This window comes from Pleurodeles waltl, chromosome 9 (assembly GCF_031143425.1).
Source record: "Pleurodeles waltl isolate 20211129_DDA chromosome 9, aPleWal1.hap1.20221129, whole genome shotgun sequence".
Lineage (NCBI taxonomy): Eukaryota > Metazoa > Chordata > Amphibia > Caudata > Salamandridae > Pleurodeles > Pleurodeles waltl.
This window is the reverse complement of record NC_090448.1, coordinates 230,839,661-230,861,396: the sequence shown is the minus strand read 5'-3', so window position 1 is coordinate 230,861,396 and position 21,736 is coordinate 230,839,661. Positions and strand designations below refer to the sequence as shown.

Sequence of the window (21,736 nt, the reverse complement as noted above, 5' to 3'; positions counted from 1 at the left end):
AAGACAAAACATGCAGAAATCTGTGTTAAGATGGATTCTACATGTTATTCCTCACGTTTCTCTTTAAAACTTGGTACCAGAGGTATTTTGCGACCCTGTGTGAGTGGCATATACCATGTGTGGAAAATGCTGCACCCTGTTCCATCTGTGTTAGAATGAGGGCCTTGTGGTGGATTTCAGACTCACAGAACATTGCATGATGGAAAAGGCGGAGAAGAGACCACACATATATTTAACAAATGGCTGCTTGCAAGGGACTACTTTTATCTCATGGTTATGGAACATATCTCCCCATGTATGTCTGATGTTCCATTCTTCACACCACATCCTCTTCAAGTTTCCTCCTTCTTTACACTGAACTCTGTTGCACTGTAAATGAGTATCTCTCGTTCAACTTCCGTTGTCACTCATGGCTTTTTCTCTTGTCATCTCTTAGGATGTCGGTAGAAGATTTCCAGAAAAATTTCCAAATGATGGATGTCTGCCACTTGAGCCCAAAGAGCCTCCCGGGTGCAGAGGCAGCTGTGCAGCCCTGGGAGTGTGCCATGTACGAAGGGCGCTGGGTGAGAGGAATGTCCTCCGGTGGAAGCATTGAGCAGAAAGGTAATCATTATTCTCTTCTGAGCTTTAAGGGTCTGGCTAAACATTGTTAAACAATGCTGAGACCAGGTCAGCCAATGCCAATTCTTGGAAAGCTGGTACTAGCGGTTGCTTTTGCCTGCTTTCTAAACTTAGCAAATGTGTGAATCATGTGCAGATACAGGCAGCTGGGCTGTTTGTCTGGCAGTGTGAGTGAGGAGAGGAGAACACGTGTTAATATCCTGCTTTCCTACCTTCTGGGCATTGCCAGCTGTTAACTGTCCTTCCACTCGTCATAGTCCCATGACTTTCATATGTGCAGTTTATGTCCCTATTGCAGAAGAAAGCACCCCATGCCTTACAACGTTTGGTTGCTGCCATATATCCTGGGGGATGTGGAGCAAGGTGTGAAACTATACCACATGCTATTTAAATGTGTATGTGATTTGCCATATTTTCTTGCAGATGGGTGATTTTTAAATTCCAAAAGTGTCTCTGTAGAGAAAGAATGCAGCAGCATTGCAGATCACAACATAGTTTAAATACAGCAAACATGGCTTCATGTGCTCAGTATGTGACATATGCCAGTCTTCATCATGTCTGCTAGGTCTGTTAAGTGAAAAACCAGGAGTAATTTTGTTTAGTGTACTTCTCCGTTATTCACATGTGGCAAATGTTTCTTTTCCTGTTTTTCTGCTTCTTTTTTCAAGCCAGCTGAATAGATATATTTGACACTGTCCATGTTGTGCAGCTCCATTTTTAAGATCTTAATTTCAACAGTAGCCACACTGCACAGTGCACTGCTCATTGTGGTGTGAGGACACCTCTGATATTTAATGACACACTTCCAGTCGCGGCTTGAGTGTGGAAGGGCGGGTGGCGCGCAGGGGGTGTAAAAATGAAATTAAAAAAATAAATGAATAAACACTTACCTTGCTCTCTGCCTCCACACTGCTCCATCCACTCCTCCGTCCTCGTGTGCAGGCACAGGCTCCCAGCCTGCCTTGCGGCCAGTCCTGACTCTGCACAGAGCAGCGTCAAGATTGGCTGGGAGCACCCAGCCAGAGTGCTTCCAGGCAGACTGGGAGCCTGTGCAGGCTCTCTCAGCCTGGCAACTGTGTTGCTGGGTTGGAGAGAGCCTACTGCGCATGTGTGTTTGGCCAGCCCAAGACAGTCAGCCAAACATTGTGCACTCCCCCTCACTGCTCGTCACCCCCGTGACCCCGCCCCTTTACAAGGAAACAATAATAAACTATGTTTATTACACTATGTTTATTATCGTTTCCTTGTAAAGGTTTTGCAGCTGCCGCTGCTGGCAGGGGGGCAACACACCTCCACCCTAATGAAGGAGCCACCCATGCATACGTCTTGCGTGAGTAGGTGATGTGCTGCAGCTGATGTTCGCATGTGTCCTCATAGAGCAACTTCATTTTCAGCATTGTTTTCCTTCACAATGATGTTTACTGTTGTGTTAATTTTCAGTGCTTTAGGTATGTGGATGTGACAGTGTTGTGTCTTTAAAGTAATGATTTTGACGTTAATAAATCCTACAAATTTGTTGTCTTCAGGAAGGGAAAGGTAGCAAATTAGAGCTGTCTTGTGGGACTTGTTTGTATGACATACACTCTGTTAGATTTGCCTTTAACTAAAAGCACTTCCACCCTTTGACCATTGAAATAAGAAGACCGGAAAGGGCTAAAGGAAGAGCTAGTGCCTAGAATGGGTTGAAAAGGTGAAGAAAATGTAGCATGTTTTTTGTGGTAAGCTCTGCCATGAACATGTCACTAAGCTCAGTAAACCGTCCTGAAAAGATAGAAACAACAGATTTGTAGAGAATACTCATGAGAAGAAACGATAAGAGGCCAGATAGGCTGTAAAGGAGAGGGGCCCAAACAAAAGAGTTAGGAACATTGAGACTTGCTGAAGCAAGCATCAAATTCTTTGGAAGACATGATCCTGAAAGTAATACTGTTTAACCAAGGGACGAGAAAGGTAGATGAAGACGATAACTTCTGGATGTGGGTCAGGTTTATTAGGGTAGTCATAGGTAAGATACACAGACCTAGCCTTTGTCCTCACCATGTTTTGATGTACGATTACTGTCTTAATAGACCCCAACCTGTCAAAAGGCCAGAATAAAATGAAGTTAATTATTGCAGTCCTATCCAGAAAAGAAATGTGAAATACTCTAATCCAAGAGTAGAGTAGCCGTGAGATAAGGTTAAGGTTCCTTTCCATGAGAGTTTGTCTCTCCTATCCAGACTGGCCAAACCGTAGCTTGCTTTGGAGTTCTAGGATATGTGTAGAGCATGTCAAAAGTGACTGAGTAAAAATAGCATCTCTAGTATTGTCATGCAAAGGTGAAATCTCAGTTGAGAAGTTTCCTTACCAACATTGTGTCTCTGATACAGTCTGCAGGGTTGGGCCACAGCCATTCCTTGAGATGCCTCACAAGATCTTTTCGAAGAATTTTACAAGCAGCAGGTGCCCCTCAAATCATGAAGGATGGATTTTGCAATCCTTTTCCGATCTGCTAGTCTCCTGGGTGACTGAAGGAGAGGAGATCTGAGAGTGAGGGATGACGGTTGGACATAGTTCCTCAGTGGCCAAGTGCAGCAGAGTATAGCTATCACTGAGAGTGGGCAAAATTTCATTGCAGTTCTGTATGGGAACTAAAGGCAGATTTTATCAAAGTCACACCAAGTATGATGAAAATAAAGCCTCATCTGTTCCCTTTGAGGACAGACTATCCCTAAGCTTTAGCTTCAGTTCAACTCTGGCTTTCAGAAATTGCTTGAACTCAAGCTTCTTTAAATGAACTCAGCTTTCTTTTTAGCTCTGTTAAATTAAATTACGTCCGTCTTTCTCTCCACTTCAACTCTCTCTCTCTTATGCCTTGAGGTGATGGGTTAGAGCAAGGAAGGAGTGTATTGTATGTCACCTCCCTCTGTGATATTAGACACTAAGGGCCTCATTATGAGTTTAATGGAGGAGATTACTCTGTCACAAACGTGACAGATATCCCGCCTGCCATATTACAAATTCCATTATATCCTATGAAACTTATAATATGGCGGACGGGATAACCGTCACGTTTGTGACAAAGTGATCCCCTCTGCCAAACTCGTAATGAGGTCCTAAGACAGTCTAAGCTTTGCTATCCTGCTTTCTTTTGGCTGGTTGTATATTTCTCTTTGGGTACAATTACAGTGGGCTGCAAGCACATATCACACTGTGTCCCAACTTCAGTTTATTTACTATCACCAATGAAATCCATAACCACTAAAGTGGCACAATGACTTCTGTAACTGATTCCACAGTTAAAAACAGTGTGTGGAAAATCAAGTGCCAATTAAACCTGTATGAGTAAACTAAGGAAAGGAATACTGAATATAGTTTTTAGAAACATTAAGTCTGTGATGAGAAAACTGAAGAATTTTCATACTATTCTTTAACGGCACAGCACAAAAGGTGGCAAATTTTATAAACTTGAAACTGCGATCTTATCATTTACATACTGGAATTTCATTGGCTTAAGCATATCAATGTCACAGGGGACCTTCTGTCACTAACTATAGAAACCTAAATAAATGTGGCCAGAATTGTGGGCTCAAGTATTCTCATTCACTCTGCAAATAGGTGATGTAAGAGAGCCATTGCCACAAGGCAATTCAGGTAACCAAGGCACTTGGGGTAAACAAGGCAACGTGCAAATGCAGCAACAGCACATGTCACAAAGGTGCAGAGATAGGTCCTAGAGTTTCCTCTAGACAGCAAGTTGTATTACTATACTGTATGCTTATTGGCTCTGCCAATATGTGATGTAACAGAAGCACTGCTGCAAAACATTCCGGGTAACCACAGCAGCAGCACAGCGAGTCAAAAAGGCACAAATATAGGACAGGCAAAGGAGAAGGAAACAGAAACTTGCCAGCATCAACATATCAGATCAGGAAATGTAGGAGGTTGGTGAAGGGCACACCTTGCAAGGTATGGAGGGTCAAGAGCTTTCAGAGCAGAGGGTACTCCTCACAGATTTGTTCAAGGAGGAGGAAAACTGTTGGTGAAAAAAATGAGACAGTCCTGTGAGTTTGGGCCTCTCAACTGTAACTGGGTACTTGAGTCATTGATTGCCTTCGCAGCTGATGCCTCAAGACTGGAAAGGGTAGAGAAAAAATAAATAATGCAGCAGATAGTTAATAAGAAGTGTAGTCACCCTTTGAAAGGTGAAAGATAGAATATGAAAAAATATGCATTAAACATAGAGGATGCAAGGGGAGACTAAAACAAGCACTTATTCTGTTGTCAGTAGCAGTAATAAGAGAAGGCGATGGCTCCTGTGCCAACCCTTACATGGTTAAAATACAAAAAGGGGGACTAGGGGCAAATCAAGGTTCATCATAGACACCCCCAAACAGGCTATGTCAATATAAGGAGTATGCAGTTCCTAAGTGGTGGCAGAGGAAAGGGTAGGTCTTGGCCGAACTGCGATACTTCCTTCTATTGCTTTTACCCCAGTGAGCGTCTTCCCTGCCACTTGTGCTGGGGAAGAGTATCCCTCCTATTATGGTTGGTTTTACATAAATGTGCGAAGGCCTTTGGGTAGGATTACAATATTTGTTGCTCACTTTAATAGCCCAAACCACAAGTAGATTAGGATTCTAGTCCTGATGAATTGACATGATCAGTATTGACATTAAACAGGCAAGAAACATGGCGACCTTCTTTTCACTCATTACCTTTTGAGCCAGTCTGGACCATTGTATCCATTTCTGGCTAATACATCATTATATATAGTTTTTAATGATAACAAGGACACCTGCATACTATAAAGATTAGGGTATCCCTCAGGTATTTTTAATTTCACCTTACATCAGTCTATTCATATAATCACACTGTACATTGCACCTCACTCTTCACATGGCAAAACACAAAAAAACTCAGGAAAAGAGCCCCCTGATGAGGCCTGTTGGGCATTGCAGTGCCGGCTCCACAAGGAGCTGCACCTTTCGGGTGTGTAAGGGCTCTTGCTCCAGAGCACTCAGAGCCTCTGATCTGATAACTCAGGCTACCCCTGACCTATATATTTCTCTTCTCTTATTTTTTCACTTAGGAACTCCATACTCCTTATAATGGCTTAACCCCTACATAGTGCATGTGGCATCATTTGCCTTTCTTATGTGACATCTCATTGATGCTGTTATAACTGTTATTAAAGAAATGTTGCATATTGTACCCCCCTCATTGTCTTAGAATACAATTAGGTTTAGCCTTTGTCCCTTTGTTGTGTATGGCTGTTATTTAGGTGCTGAGTGGGAAGGGAGGTGGATAATGAGGTGCTAATTCTTGGTTTCTGTCCCGGTTGTAAGAATGTCTGGGAAGCTAGAGATATCAGCTGTTGCCCTTACATTGCTCCTGGCACTGACCAAGACTCGTGTAGCACTGTTCACTTTGCTCACATTGAACACCTTGTCTTTACCTGTTCCCTTCAACAGTGGTAGGTGTAACAATGGATCAACCCTTTGGTGTAATTAGGAGTTGGTGGTAGTGTTGCATCTGTACTATTATTTTTTATCAGTCATGTTCTCTGTGGCAATATGTTTGGTGTGACAATCCCTATACTTTGGCATCCACTAAGTATTTGTGGTCTTAATGTGGATGTCATACGCCGCCTATTATTTGCCTACTTAGCAATTAAAAACATTATTTGACTTTTTCTGAAGTTTAGATTAAAAACTAAACTCCCACCTGAAGAAAAAAAATATTTTTAACTTGCGCTGCACTTTAACTCGCCATCAACTTCTCACTCTTTTGTGGTTAGGGTCCTGAGCTAGCATAATAAAACAGTGAGCCGCTTTTAGACTGCAGAACTGTCAGTCGTGGCAGGGTACCATGGTTGCTCACTTTCCCTCCAACCCTCTAGCCCTATCGATGACAAACATTGCAGCGTTTGAAGTTAACTGGTGTCACAGCTCAGCTGCCTTTTAATCTACCATTTCGTCTTTTAAACCTTTATTTGTATATTGGTACCTCTGTTTTGTTTAGTCTTAAAGTGTTCAGAGCACCCAAAAATAAAAATAAATATATTTTTAATCTGCATTAATAATTATTAAACTAGATGCATAGAATGCATCACAATTATTGTAATTATTTTCAATAAAATGTATTTTACATTGTTTTTAATTACCAATAAGTTATAAAGGATTTTCTAATTAAATAGTAAATATATACCATATTTATGTATTTACCATTAATTCATATTTATTTATATTTGTGTCTATTTAAGCATTATAATCAATTTAATTTAACATCATTTTCGATGGGGTTTTATTTGAAGTCCTTCATTATGTTCTATTGGAGGGTGTTGAAGTACCAGTGGTTCACCAAATGTACTGCTGGACTTACTACAAAAGTGTAAGTTGTTTCAAAAGCGCAAGTTACTACAACAGTATAAGTTATAGATGTAGGTTACTACAAAACTGCAGTTTGTGAATAGTGAAAAGTAGTAAAATTATTCAAAGTATAAACTTGCTCAAAAGTGTAAGTCAATCAGCCACACTGTGTTTGTTTACTAAAGAAAATAATAGAAGTTCTTGGATGTACCAGTACATTATGGCGGTCATTCTGACCGCGGCGGTCAGCGGTCGCCGCCCGCCAAGCGGTTCCCGCCGAAAGACCGCTCCGCGGTCAAAAGACCGGGGCGGCCATTCCGGCTTTCCCGCTGGGCCGGCGGGCGACCGCCAGAAGACTGCCGGCCGGCCCAGCGGGACAGCCCCTTCAACAATGAAGCCGGCTCGGAATGGAGCCGGCGGAGTTGAAGGGGTGCGACGGGTGCAGTGGCACCCGTCGCGATTTTCACAGTCTGCACAGCAGACAGTGAAAATCTTTGTGGGGCCCCCAGGGGCCCCACGGCAGCCGTTCCCGCCATCCTGGTTCCGGCGGTGGACACCGCCAGAAACAGGCTGGCGGGAAGGCGCTCGGAATCCCCATGGCGGTGCTGCAAGCAGCACCGCCATGGCGGATTCCCTGGGCCAGCGGGAAACCGGCGGGAAACCGCCGGCTCCCCTTTTCTGACCGCGGCTTTACCGCCGCGGTCAGAATCGCCCAGGAAGCACCGCCAGCCTGTTGGCGGTGCTTCCGCCGCCCTCCGCCATGGCGGTCATGGACCGCCAAGGTTAGAATGACCCCCTATGTGTCTGTAAATCTCTCTATATTAGAGCTCTCCTTGATGTGTCTGGTTCTTACATTTGCCACAAGGGAGCCTCCCCTGGTATGTCTTGCCTTACAGTCACAGTGCAGTTTATGGATTAATACAAACCTTTGATCACACTGTGATGAGACACTGTAGAATCTATGCCATGGGCACACAATATTGATAAAATAGTCATGAATGACAACAAACATCTTGAAGACAAACAGCTTAATAGCTGTTTGATGTGCAGAATTAAGGTACTTTCTTAGTACCAATGACTAGAAATACCTATTGTAGATGATTTTTGTCATTAGAAGGGCCGAACGGATGGATCAGGGATATGAGTGAGTCCCAAAGGACCAGAGCTCTAGGCAGGAATGAGGGGAAAACCCAGAAAACCCACATAAGAACATCTAGACAAGGGATCCACACTGGAAATTCCACACGAGACAAGTTCAATTACAAACCATGAAGGTTTATTTAAAATTTAGAAAACATTTCATAAGACAAAAGGCAATGGTGAGTTGCTTAAATTCAAAATACTCATGATGCAAATCAATGTGAATCATCATAGGCATTGAACGCTGAGCCCGCAACAGCCCAAATGAAATACAGCCTAACACTAGGCAAATAATAAAGAAATAATCATGAAAATATGTTCTGAGCTTAGCATCATATGACAGTCTAACATAGAAAGGTAAAGAGCATGGCCACAGATCCGAAATACACCAGCTTTTCAATTGTTTTACCAGCAGAGATTCAATCCCTGGCCATGATGTGAAGTGGCACCTTGGTCTGTACACCTACAATTGAAAAAAAGCAAGCCAATTATTATTTAGAAATGACACTGCGTAAAACCACCTTACAATACAATCCTTCCAAAACTTAATAGTCTATGAGTCCTTCTACCCTATGTAGAAGAAGAAATTATATGCATTATTAAATCCTCTGGCATCAGGCAGTGAGCTTGTGAATTGTAACTGCTTACATAAACAATACCACTGAACAGAGCACATTTTAACTATTTAATAAAGAGAGGAAAACACTATGAATTATGAATGTGGTGCTCAGTACAACTTTTATAAACTATTGGCTTAGTTACGAGGCTGACAGTCCTAGAACTGCCAGCCTTGTGGCTGTGAGCTCCGAACACCAAATTACAACTTTGGCGGGCGGACCCGCCTAAAGACTGCCATCCCCACCAGGATCATAGATCTCAACGGCGTGACAGCGGTCGGGCTTGGAACAAACCATGGCGGCGCGGAACTCAGCGCCGCCTGGCTGATTACAACCCGACCATACAAAAATATTAAAAAAGACTCCAGCACTAGTCGTCGGTCCTCCACTGCCTTCGGGCCATGGCCGGATCCGTAAAGTAAGTACGGATGACCAACCTCTGGGGTCTGCACCAAGATTAAAGACTAAAGTGCATTCGGAATTGACCAACCAGACTTCGACAACAGTCTCAGAATTGAGCCAAAAATCAGAAGGGAAATCTTTGGAGCTGAAGAAATCTACACTACCTTCAGAGCCGATGTTTTCGGTTCGAGCAAAGCACTCCACACACAAACCTTCAGAGTTGACAGGCACGGGTAGCAAGCAGACTACTTCTGCCCATGAATCCTTGGATATACAACCCGTTTTTGGAGGCGATGGACGCTAAACAGTGAAAACTACACATTCAAAAGGACACAGGGAGAATAATTGCTTCCTCTCTAATGTCCAAATGAAATTGACTTTTAGAGACACTTTAATGGATGTACCTCCATCAAAAAAGGTCTCCAGGGTAAAAAGCATGAAGGGGCTACAAAACACAAACATCCTTCACCACCACATTCTCCTGCTCTTCCTTCCACACTTCCATCACCCAAATATGAAGCACAGTTGTAACTACACACATCCTCATTATCACCACACAGGAATGACTTTAGTGATGACCAGCAGGACAAAGATCCATGGGATACATTTGACCCTGATTTCATTCTGCCAAATGATCCAGACTTATATCCTGCCAGACCTTCACCACCAGAAGACACTACAGCATACAATCAAGTAGTGGCCAGAGCTTCTGCCTATCATAATGTGCAGATGCATACAGATCAGAGAGGACAACATTTCCTTTTCAACACACTAGCGTCTACACATAAACAATATCAATGTCTTCCAATGCTTCCATGAATGCTCAGACATGCTTCTGATATTTTCCAGGAACCGGTAAAGGCCAGAATTATCACTCCTAGAGTAGATAAAAAATGTAAACCTGCACCCTCAGACCCAGTGTTTATAAAAACTCAATTACCACCTGACTCAATTGTACTAAACACAGCAAGAAAAAGGGCCAACAGTCAGTCCACAGGAGATGCTCCTCCTCCAGACAAGGAGAATAAGAAAATAGATGCAGCAGGTAAAAGAGTAGCTTCGCACGCTGCAAATGGGAGGATAGCCAACTCACAGGCTCTTTTGGCTAGCTATGATAGGGCCCACTGGGATGAGATGGAAGAACAGTTGTAGTACCTCCCTCCAGAACACCAAAAGAGGGGCCAACAGATAATAACTGAAGGGCAAGTGATATCTAACAATGCTATTAGATCTACTAGGATGCAGCTGATACAGCAGCTAGATCATTCAACACCAGTGTGCCTATTAGAAGACATGCCTGGTTAAGATGTTCAGGGTTCAAACCTGAAATACAACAGGTGGTGTTAAATATGTCCTTTGACAAACAATATCTATTTGGCCCTGAGCTTGACACAACCATAGACAAAGTTAAAAAAAGATTCTGAAACAGCCAAAGCAATAGGTGCGTTATATACCTCATCCAGTAGAGGTACTTTTCGTAGACCACAGTATAGAGGGAGGTTCAAACCATTGGCTTAAGAAACAGCAACTTCCCAACAAAAGCAATCCTCAAAATTCTACTAAAGTATCATTTAGAGGCTCCAATAGAGGATCTTACAATAGAGGAAGAGGTAAACCGTCCACTTCCAGAGGTTCCTCTCAATCAAGTAAACAGTGACTTTCTCACCATCCCCACAGAGCACACATCTCTTGTGGGAGGAAGACTGGTAAAATTCTACCGACAATGGCACATCACTTCAGATCAGTGTTTCTGTCAATTATCCAACATGGTTACTGTCTTGAACTCATTTTCACACTACCAAACATTCCTTATCATTCACACAAACTTACTCAGGAGCATCTTACTCTTTTAAAACAAGAGGTACACTCACTACTGCTCAAGGAAGCCATAGAAACAGTACCTATATTCCAACAAGGATCAGGAGTATATTCACTATACTTCCTCATACCAAAGAAAGATGGTACTCTCTGACCAATTTTAGATCACAGACACCTAAATCTATACATACTGTCAGAATACTTCCATATGGTCACTTTAAAGGACAGCATTCCCATATTACAAAAACAGGATTACATGACAGCATTAGACCTCAAGGATGCTTATTTCCACATTCCCATACACCCAGCACAGCAAAGGTATCTAAGATTTGTTGTAGCAGGAAAGCACTACCAGTTCAGAGTGCTACCATTTGGGGTAACAACAGCACCAAGGATGTTCACCAAATGCTTAGCTGTGGTTGCAGCATTCCTCAGGAGACAACACATACGTGTCTTCACATATCTCGATGACTGGCTTATAAAAGCCAGTACACTTCAAATTTGTCAACAACGTACTCAACACACCATTAACCTCCTACACAATCTAGGATTCACCATGAATTACCAAAAATCTCACCTGCAACCATCACATATACAACTGTACTTAGGAGCAATTCTAAACACTCAATCAGCATTGGCACACCCAAACCCAGTCAGGATTCAAACATTTCACAATCTCATATCCCAAAAACAATACAACCACTCTTACACAGTAAAGTTGGTGATGAAACTATTAGGGATGATGGCTTCATGCATAGCAATAGTACCCAATGCCAGACTCCACATGAGACCACTACAGCAATGTATCTCTAAAAAATTGTCTCATTCGCATGCTCAGATTCAGGATCTAGTGTTGTTGGACCGCCAAACCTACCACTCTCTGCAGTGGTGGAATTCCACCAACTTATCAAAAGGGTGGCCCTTTCAGGACCCGGTGCCTCAGACCATAATCACAACAGATGCATCAATGATAGGTTGGGGAGGTCATCTCAACAACCTCACTATACAGGGGGAATGGGACTCAATCCAACAAATTTATCACATAAACCACTTGGAATTACTAGCAGTATTCCTAGCACTCAAAGCTTTTCAGACACAAATCACACACAAAATAGTATTATTAAGGACAGACAATATGATCACAATGCATTATCTGCAAAAACAGGGGGTGACACATTCATCACAATTGTCCCTTCTAGAACAGACTGTGGAAATGGGCAATACACAATTGCATTCAATTAGTGGTGGAATATATCCCAGGAATGCACAACTAATTCCATTTCTGATCAAAAAGAGGAAACAAATCTCACTCACCACGATACTCATAGCTCCCACGTGGGCACGCCAACATTGGTACACAACTCTATTGGACCTGTCTGTGGTACCACATCACGAACTTCCACACCTGACCAGACCTGTTGACTCAAAGGAGAGGTCAAATCAGACAGCCAAATCCCAGCATACTCAACCTGGCAATTTGTCTCCTGAAGTCATAGAGTTTGACTTCTTACAGCTTCCATCAGAATGTATGGATATTCCAAAGGAAGCATGCAAACCCACAACAAGACAATGTTGTGCAGCTAAATGGAAGCGGTTTCTCTATTATTGTCAATCTAAAAACATTGGCCCACTTAAAGCATCAGTACAGGATATTGTTTGCTATTTACTACACTTACAAAAATCAAACCTCGCATATTCCTCTATTAGAATCCTGTTAACAGCAATAGCTGTTTACATCTAAAACAGACAACATACTTCTCTGTTTAGGATTCCTGTTATAAAAGCTTTTATGGAGGATCTTAAAAGGGTTATTCCACCCAGAGTTCCACCAGTCCTTGTGTGGAATCTTAATATTGTACTCATGTACTCACCAGACTTATTGGGGCCAACTTTTGAACCCATGCATTCCTGCCCTCTTCAGTTTTTATCATGGAAGTTTGCTTTTTTAGTAGCAATCACTTCATTAAGGAGGGTTAGTGAAATTCAAGCGTTCACTTTAGAGAAACCTTTCTGTCAAATTCACAAACACAAAACAGTTCTTTGAACAAACCCAAAATTCCTACCAAAGATAGTTTCACCCTTTCATATCAATCAGTCAGTAGAAATGCCAGTCTTCTTCCCACAGCCAGATTCAGTTGCTGAAAGAGCTCTTCACACCCTTGATATTAAAAGATTTCTCATATACTATATAGACAGAACAAAAGATTTTAAAAAATCCAAGCAACTTTTTGTGGCATTTCAACAACCTCACAAAGGGAATCCCATTCCAAAAACCAGATTATCACGATGGATAGTCAAATGTATACAAACCTGCTATCTTAAAGCTAAAAGGCTGTTACCAATAACTTCTAAACCTCATTCCACTAGGAAAAAAGGGGCATCAATGGCATTCTTAGGGAATATACCATTGGCAGACATATGTAAAGCAGCCACATGGTCTATACCACACACATTTACTAAACACTACTGTGTGGATGTATTATCTCATCAACAAACAAATGTTGGACAGGCAGTGCTTAGAACACTATTTCAAACTACTCCACCTCCTACAGGCTAGCCACTGCTTATTTTTGTGAGGGGACTGCTTTACAGTCTGTGCAAAGAATGTGTATTAACGGCTACACATTCTATTGAACGGAAAATGTTACTTACCTAGTAGACATCTGTTCGTGGCATGTAGTGCTGTAGATTCACATGCCTCCTCCCTCTTCCCCAGAAGCCTGTGGCCGTTGTAGTATTATATATTGTAAATATGAGTATACATTGAATGGAAGTCTCATTTCTTTACTATATATGTACATATACACTAGCACACTCTTTAGTTCACCCTCCTGCGGGAAAACAATCTAACAAAGGACTCAATGCCCATGCGCACTATCACCGAGAGAAGTCACTCGATCTCATGACTTGAAAACCTTATTAGAAGAAAAGCAACTTGTAACCCTCCAAGCCCAACACTAGATGGCAGACTTATGCAAAGCATGTGAACCTACAGCACTACATGCGATGAACAGATGTCTACTTGGTAAATAACATTTTCCGTATATATATATATATATATATATATATATATATATATTGTTTTTTCACTGAAAAAACAAAAGGTACAGGGATGTCCTATTTAGATTCTGAATTGACTCGCACTGAACCATTGAAATTCAGCATTTATAGTTATGTTTAACTCAAGTAACTATAACTTGCACTGTAAGGTAACTATAACTCACACCCCACCAAGCACTGTATTTTCATCAATAAAGTTATTGCAAATGTTGCAGTGATAATATCAAGATGCCACAAAAGGTGTCATCAGTGATGTAATATGTGGAGTAATTAGATGTGCATGGCTAGTTATAGTTACCTTAGGGCACAAGTTACAGTTGCTTGAGTTAACTATAACTATAACTGCTGAATTTCAGTGGTTTTGTGCGAGTAAATTCAGGACCTAACTATAACGTCCCTGAAACCTTTGGTTTTTCAGTGAATTTCTCTTTATTTTTTAGCACGCACATACGTAAATATAAGCAGCGTCGCGCATGGCCAAAGGCCGGGTGCAGCAAAGGTTAGCCAAAGTACTAGATGATGGCAACAATGACTGTTTCTTAGCTGCACATTCCTATCAGTTTGAATATTTTAATGGATATTGCTCACACACTAAGCGCGTACCTGCTGCCAAAGTACATGTACTGAAATAAAATACATTTAAACCAGTTACTCACAAAACAAAAAACAGTTAGTGGAGCACACATGTATAGGAATTCCTAAATTTCACAGAAATAACAAAATCAATATTCGATTGTATATCAATACAGACAAATTATCTATTTGAAAAATCTTTTTACACAAAAATAGAATTAGGTATGTGGCAAATAAAATCCAACCATTTATTAAACACAAAAAACAAATCCATACCAAAATACATAAATAACCTAACAAACCTAAAGTTATAATATAAAATTACATGAATTACAATCACGTTATGTGACCAATTCATAAGAGGTCCAACTAAGAACAGTCTTTACAGATGTTGACAGGATTCAGCCAATGGCTGAAGTTAACAGGATTCAGCGGACATGTGTTTCGTCCTTTTATAGGACTTTTTCAAGGCTGATTGAATGCATATGACAAGGGTATAACCAAAAGAATGAAAAAATCTTAATTTTTGTTAATCCAACAAACTACTAAACCTCATAAAAAGGGTTCTTGTTAAATGCTATCAAATCACATTTCCTTGTATAATTCACGTACACAATACATATACAAATTTTAAAAATAGTCCAACATATATACTAATCCATACAAGACCACATACCCCTAAGAAACACCAAGTGATTAGTTACATCTACTTAAAACCTACACAAATCACCAAAGATATTTAGGATATAGTGAAGACAGAAAGATTGGAATAAAACAAACCAACGCAAAAAGTGATAGATCCCATTGTAACCACATGGTGAGTTAATCCAAAATGTGTGACAAGCAAATAATATTGTAAATAGATATTTTCTCCTGTAATTGCAAAAATATTTTTTTATTTTTAAATGTACCTCTTAACATAAAATGTGATCCATTTTCTTCTATGACATCGCTAATGATAGAGGAGAAAAGACCAATGTCCTATAACCACACACTATTCTAATATATATGTCACCCCTAGGTAACTAATCAATTCCTCACACCAACCTTATAGATAGTTGTTTAATTAACAAGTATACTCTTATTTTTCAGTAAAGTTGATCCAAAGTCATCATTTTCCCTGGGAATTTCCGTCTAAGTTGTAGCCAATTCTCATTTTAGAGTAACAAATGCGTAATCCCTAATAACTGCAAAAAAACAAACACATAACAACCAAAATAAGTATATGGAAAATATAACCAAGCAGCTAGTCAAACAAAAAAAGCACCAAAGATGAATCCACTAACCTACGAATATAGGATATCACATGTTACTCGTGCAATCCTAAACAAAGCGACCTTTTGAAAAAATGGCTACCTCCAATGCTATTGTTGCTGCTACTATTCCAAAATACTGTATTCTTGCTACAGTCGATATCGAAAAGTGGTGACTTCTAATGGCAGTATTTGATAAAGAAAAACATTTCAATACTCAAAGTTGCAATTACGATATCACTATATACTTCTCATTTTAAGTTGTAATTAAGAAATAACTCACTACCTCTAATCCATTGCCCTTGTACTTCGTAAAGTTATACTCGAACCTCATGAATGCGTCATATCCATCGAGACGCCAAACAATCCGAACATATCCAGTTCTATCCTCATTGTAGTGCAATTCACTAGAATTTGGCGCGTCTGCTGCGTCAATCCATGCTTTAGTGATGGTAGTCGTCATGTTTGAACTGCACGGCTTCGCGCTATGATCTAAATAAATCGTTAGAATACCGTTCGAAAAAAAGATATTCTATTTCATGTTTTCTTTGAAATTGCCAACAAATTACATAACAATTAACATAAAAACAGCTGCCCATTGATAATCTATAATAAGACATAATAACATAGTCGCTTTGGATTCAACAACCATCGTGAGATGAGTCGAATGGAACCACAGCAGATACGCTGATAAAGGGTATATTCACATATACCTAGATCGATCTAAATTAATCATTAGTTCTCATTTAATATTTACACAATAAACAAAGACTTTGATATGCCAATTAACATAAAAACCCTATTATTTAACAAAGCACCCCAAATCCTCAGCATGTTCATCTCAGATGTGGGGGCCATATTGGAATTGGCCAAAAGGGAACTAAAATAGGCACACTTGCGAGTAAAGTCATCTCCTGTACATCAAATGGTTCAATGATGTATTATTTTTCCAAAGATTCTTATATAACCATATTGATTGCAATGGCTATTATCATAATTTCAAGACTATCTCGACCACTCCTAAAAAATTCATGAGCCAATCAAAATTCAGATATAAGTCCAAATTTATATTCCTTATTCTGTCTTATGGCCATATGCCATGTACAACACCAAAAAACTCTGCATAACTAGTATACATATTCGTCATATAACTCATTCCACCAATCATCAAGAAATATAAGAAAATCATGTGTAGGAATATAGTTTCAAAAACTGATGTATTTGAATGAGAAAACAGGGGACAATATCTCATTAGAAAATGAACGGATGTATCAATACATAGAAAGTGGAAAGTGACATAATTATATGAGAACATCTTTAACTCAGTCAATCATAATGATGTTGATTCAAATAAAACAGTCACAAAAAGAAAAAATTAGATCCGTAAATCATTATGTATACAGTTTGAGATACAAAAAACATGTCAGGTGATCAGACAAACCTCCGACATCGTCGTTCATAATTGTTGAATTAAACTTTTTTAATCATTTTAAAGATCGATAGCTAGTATCGTCAATTGCTTCTCTAAATCAAAACAATACGCTCTGATCACATGGTTATAGGAAATGGTGCATTTCATGATCCAAATTCATGCCCAATTCAGTACTCTTAAGTCTAATTATTCACCTGGCCTCATTCTTTCTTTCAGGGACCTAATGGTACTCCCTACATAGATCTTACCACAATCATATAACAATATATACACAACACATTTAGCGTTGCAATTTATGAAGGATTGGATTTTTTGGGATTTGTTGTCATTAAAGTTAAAGGCAAATGTTTTGTGTCGAGCTATATGACACATGTTTCAGTTACTACATTTGTAGAAGCCAATTGGTTTCACCGGCAGCCATGTATTCAGATTGGCCTTAATTGGTGGTAGACAGCTTTTGCAGACCAGATCTCTGATGGTTATACCCCTCTTATGAATTATTTTGGGCTTAATTGGTAACATTAGTTTAAAAGTGCTGTCAGTGTGTAGAATATTCCAATGTTTAAGGAAAATTCTGTATATATCCTGACTATTTTGAATAAACGGTGTGCAAAACCATATAGAATTTTGAAAAGGTAAATTTTGGGATTTTACTCGTTTTTTTCCAAAAGTGAGGATCTCGGCAACTTGTTGATCTTATCTCTGGCTTTATTTTATAATCTGCCTCGAATAACCTCTTTTGATAAATCTATTTTCCAAACATTCCAATTCACTTTCACAAGAATCTGGCCTACAGCAATTCCTTTTTGTCCGGATCATTTCCACAAAAGGTATGGCATTTATCGGAGTCCTAGGGTGTGAACTATTTGCATTTTATACTGCATTGCAAGCCGTTGGTTTCCGATATGTTTGAGAATGAACTGTACTGTTCCCAGTAAAAAATTCCAAGTCTAAAAATGGTATCCGATCCTTGCTGTGTTCATGTGTCATTTTTATATTGAAGTCATTTGTATTAATGTGATTGACAAATTCTATCAGTAATGGCTCTCTTCCTGTCCAAATCATTAGGACATCGTCTATGTATCGTCCCCAGAAAAAGATATGTTCAGTTAAATGGGGGGGGGTCCATTGTGCCAAATGTTTATTTTTTCGAACAAACCCACATATAAATTGGCATACAATGGTCAAAATCTTGAACCCATAGCTACTCCTTGGGCCTGTTTGTACCAATCTCCTTCATAAATAAATACATTATTCTCCAAAATGAAATAAGTCATAACCAATAGCATATCTGTGTGTTCCAAGTATGATCCCGATTGGTTATGAAGAAAAGTAGATGTAACTAATCACTTGGTGTTTCTTAGGGGTATGTGGTCTTGTAGGGATTAGTATGTATGTTGGACTATTTTTAATATTTGAGGTTAGCCAAAGTGCCTGGCCAATGGCCAGACCCAGCAGCCAACCCTCCTGCATGCACCCAAGCCTTCAGCCATGCGCAGCATGAGGTTGGATGCAATGGGTGTTTTTTTTTTTTCTCTGGATCCGTGGATCCACCTGTGGATCCGCAGATCGGGGCAAAATAAATAATTGGGCAATTTTTAGCCCTCTATGTGTCCTATGGGGTCAGGATACATGTATCCTGACCCCTTATGTGTTTTTGCACTCTTACTTTCCCACCCCCAAGCCGATGCGACAAACAAAATGGCAGCTGCAACTTTTCTGTCAGGTTGCGGGCAGCCAACCAAGGCTTTGCTGTTTGGACTGTAAGCATGTCTAGAGACACTACGGGAAAATGAATGGGGAAATGCATTTTGAGACCCCCCCCCCCCCTTTTTCTCATCCAACTGCTTGACGGATCACCTCAGAGCTGCAGCCAAACCACAGCAAACAGCTATGTCCTAGGGTTGGCAAAACAAAAATGCTCTTTCAATAGAAATTTGGTCCTAACTATAACTACCTAGTGGCGACCACCACTAGGTAATATTTATATGTATATATGTAAATATAGGTAGAGAAACCTACAGACTTTCAATAGTGGTGTTAGGTATAGGAAATCTATATTTACATGCCTTTCGATATTTCAGTTTCAATATTTTGTCCTCAATATTTCTATACCACAATAGTCTTTGTTCGATATTTAGGGTGCACACCCACGAAGAGATGTCTCTCCAATTTATTTGTGGCTTGGAGGAGTGTCAGATCAACTGTTGTGTTGATCCATATGTTGCTCCAGATCCTGTGTATGTTAGCGAAAGCCTGACTTCTGGTTATTTCCTTTTTGAGGGATTTTGTCTCAAACTCTGGTGATATTCTGGCACATTGTGTGGTGCTGTCCATCTGTGGTGTTTAGTTTCCTGATGAGGTATGCCAGATTTTGGTTTCCAGTGGCCTTGTAAGGGATGCAGCTGGTCTTGAAGATGCTACAGATTTGTAGTGGAAGAAAGTGTTGTTTCTTCTGCACCGAGTTGATGTGATCAAACTTCTTCAAGTCTGTGATGAGACGTGTCACAGTGTGTAGTATGCCTTTCTGGGGTGCTCATGTGGTGTCGCTAGGGCCATGGAGCAGAGTTACCTCCAACCATATGGGAGAAAATTAAAGTTTGTAGTTATTCTGAAATTAGTTCATGTCCTCTTTATTGCTGTATTTAGTGAGGCATGGTGACACCTTTTTGTGATAGAACCACAATATATAAAAATGGGTATACAATAATTTGATTTTCTTCAATACCACTGTAACACCGTGGCATAGAGGGCACTAAAAAAAATTAAAAGCAAAATAAATTATATATAAATTCCTCCCTATATTATGTGGGTATGATATTTCATAATGTAGAGTTAGGTGGTGGTTGTGGTTTCTAGGAGTATCCTATTTTGCAAGGATTAATAAATAGTTACTATTTTTGAAGGACTAAACACCTTGTACTTCTAATGATGTTTTGTTTTCTGGATTGCTGTAGAGCTTTATTGGCTGAACCCCCAGTTTACCCTGAATCTTCTGGAGCAGGACCACAACCCAGGTGACCCCGGTCAAGCATGCAGCTTCATCATTGCCCTCACGCAGAAACACCAGCGTCTCAGGAAGGCTGCCGGCATGTGTATAGGTATACACATCTTCAAGGTAAGTGTTGTGTGTGTGTACGTGTGTATATGTATTCATAGATAATATGCTACAAATAGTTCACTATTTGAGAACGTTCACTTCTTGGTTATGCTGAGATTCTTTTATTGAATACGAGTTCCGATCATAGCCCAACTAACACGTGTTTCAGGACACTGTTCCAGGACACTGTTCCTTCTTCATGGCTGTCAGATAAAAATATATTAATTATAGGATAACAAAAAAGTACAAAATTCACACGTTCTTGACAATATCAGGAAATGTCAACTATATATATATATGTGTATATATATATATATATATATATATATATATATATATATATATATATATATATATATATATATATATATATATATATATATACACACTCCACGGGAACGATCACTGGTATGCAAATATAAAAAAAGAAACACTTACTAAAAGATTTAACAAAAGCTCATTTATTAACAGAACATCACAGTTGTAACTAAATATCTATTGACTCATGAGTCCTATACATGAGTATGTGTTTCCCATGATTTTCCACTTCGAAGCATCAGAGAAATTTACTGCTGTAAAACATACTCGATTTCCACTGCCCCCACTTGAGGTCTGTAATATCCCAAAAAAACTCTCAACATTATGCATGATACACTAATGTACCCACCATCTCAAAGTCTACTATCCAGCATCCTCACCCTTAATTAATTATCACCATTGTATGATAACACGTAATTAATCCAAGGCTCCAAAAGTGGTTTAGCCAATCACTACGTTATTCCATTATTTCTTCAGAACCAACAAACTCGTTTGCTTATTCAGTCAATCTCCAACCCCTTGATAAGGGTATGACAACAATGACAAAAAAGAACAGAAAAGAAAATCATATTTAAGTTCTTCCCTCATCGGAGTTTCGAACAATGCACCCATTGCCGTACTCGTAGCTAAATCTTAGTTTCTATTACCTTATTATTGCAGAGTCCACCTTGGCGAGTGAAAACCTCCAAATGAAATTGTAACCGCCTAACACCTTATTTCAGCATTGCTTCTAGCACGCAAACATCCACTCCTTATGCAAATGCACGACACCGTGATATGAGCATCTAAAAAAATGACATAAATGTTGCACAATAGGATAAAACATCAAACACTCTCTAGCTATAGTGACCAATCACATCCCCAACACTAGTTACTAGTACCTTTTCTTTGTAAAGTCCACCTTGATGGATCCTCAAATTAATGCTGCCATTTTCAAAAACCCCATTATAAGGGAACCTAAAAATAATTAAAATTATATCGTTGCTGAGACTTTAAACAGCAAAAGTCGATCCAACTCTATGCAAACACCCAACAGAACGAGAATTATCTTA

The 21,736-nt window shown here is 39.8% G+C and overlaps 1 protein-coding gene across 2 annotated transcripts in view; it reads left to right on the top strand.

Annotated features, from left to right (window-relative positions):
- LOC138259114 (calpain-1 catalytic subunit-like) overlaps window positions 1-21,736 on the top strand; it is a 201,272-nt gene that overhangs the window by 134,720 nt on the left and 44,816 nt on the right. For both annotated transcript variants that reach the window (XM_069206610.1, XM_069206609.1), the window contains 2 exons: window positions 437-603; window positions 20,224-20,384. In XM_069206610.1, coding sequence (XP_069062711.1) covers window positions 437-603; window positions 20,224-20,384 — 328 coding nt within the window. The remainder of the gene's footprint in view (window positions 1-436; window positions 604-20,223; window positions 20,385-21,736) is intronic.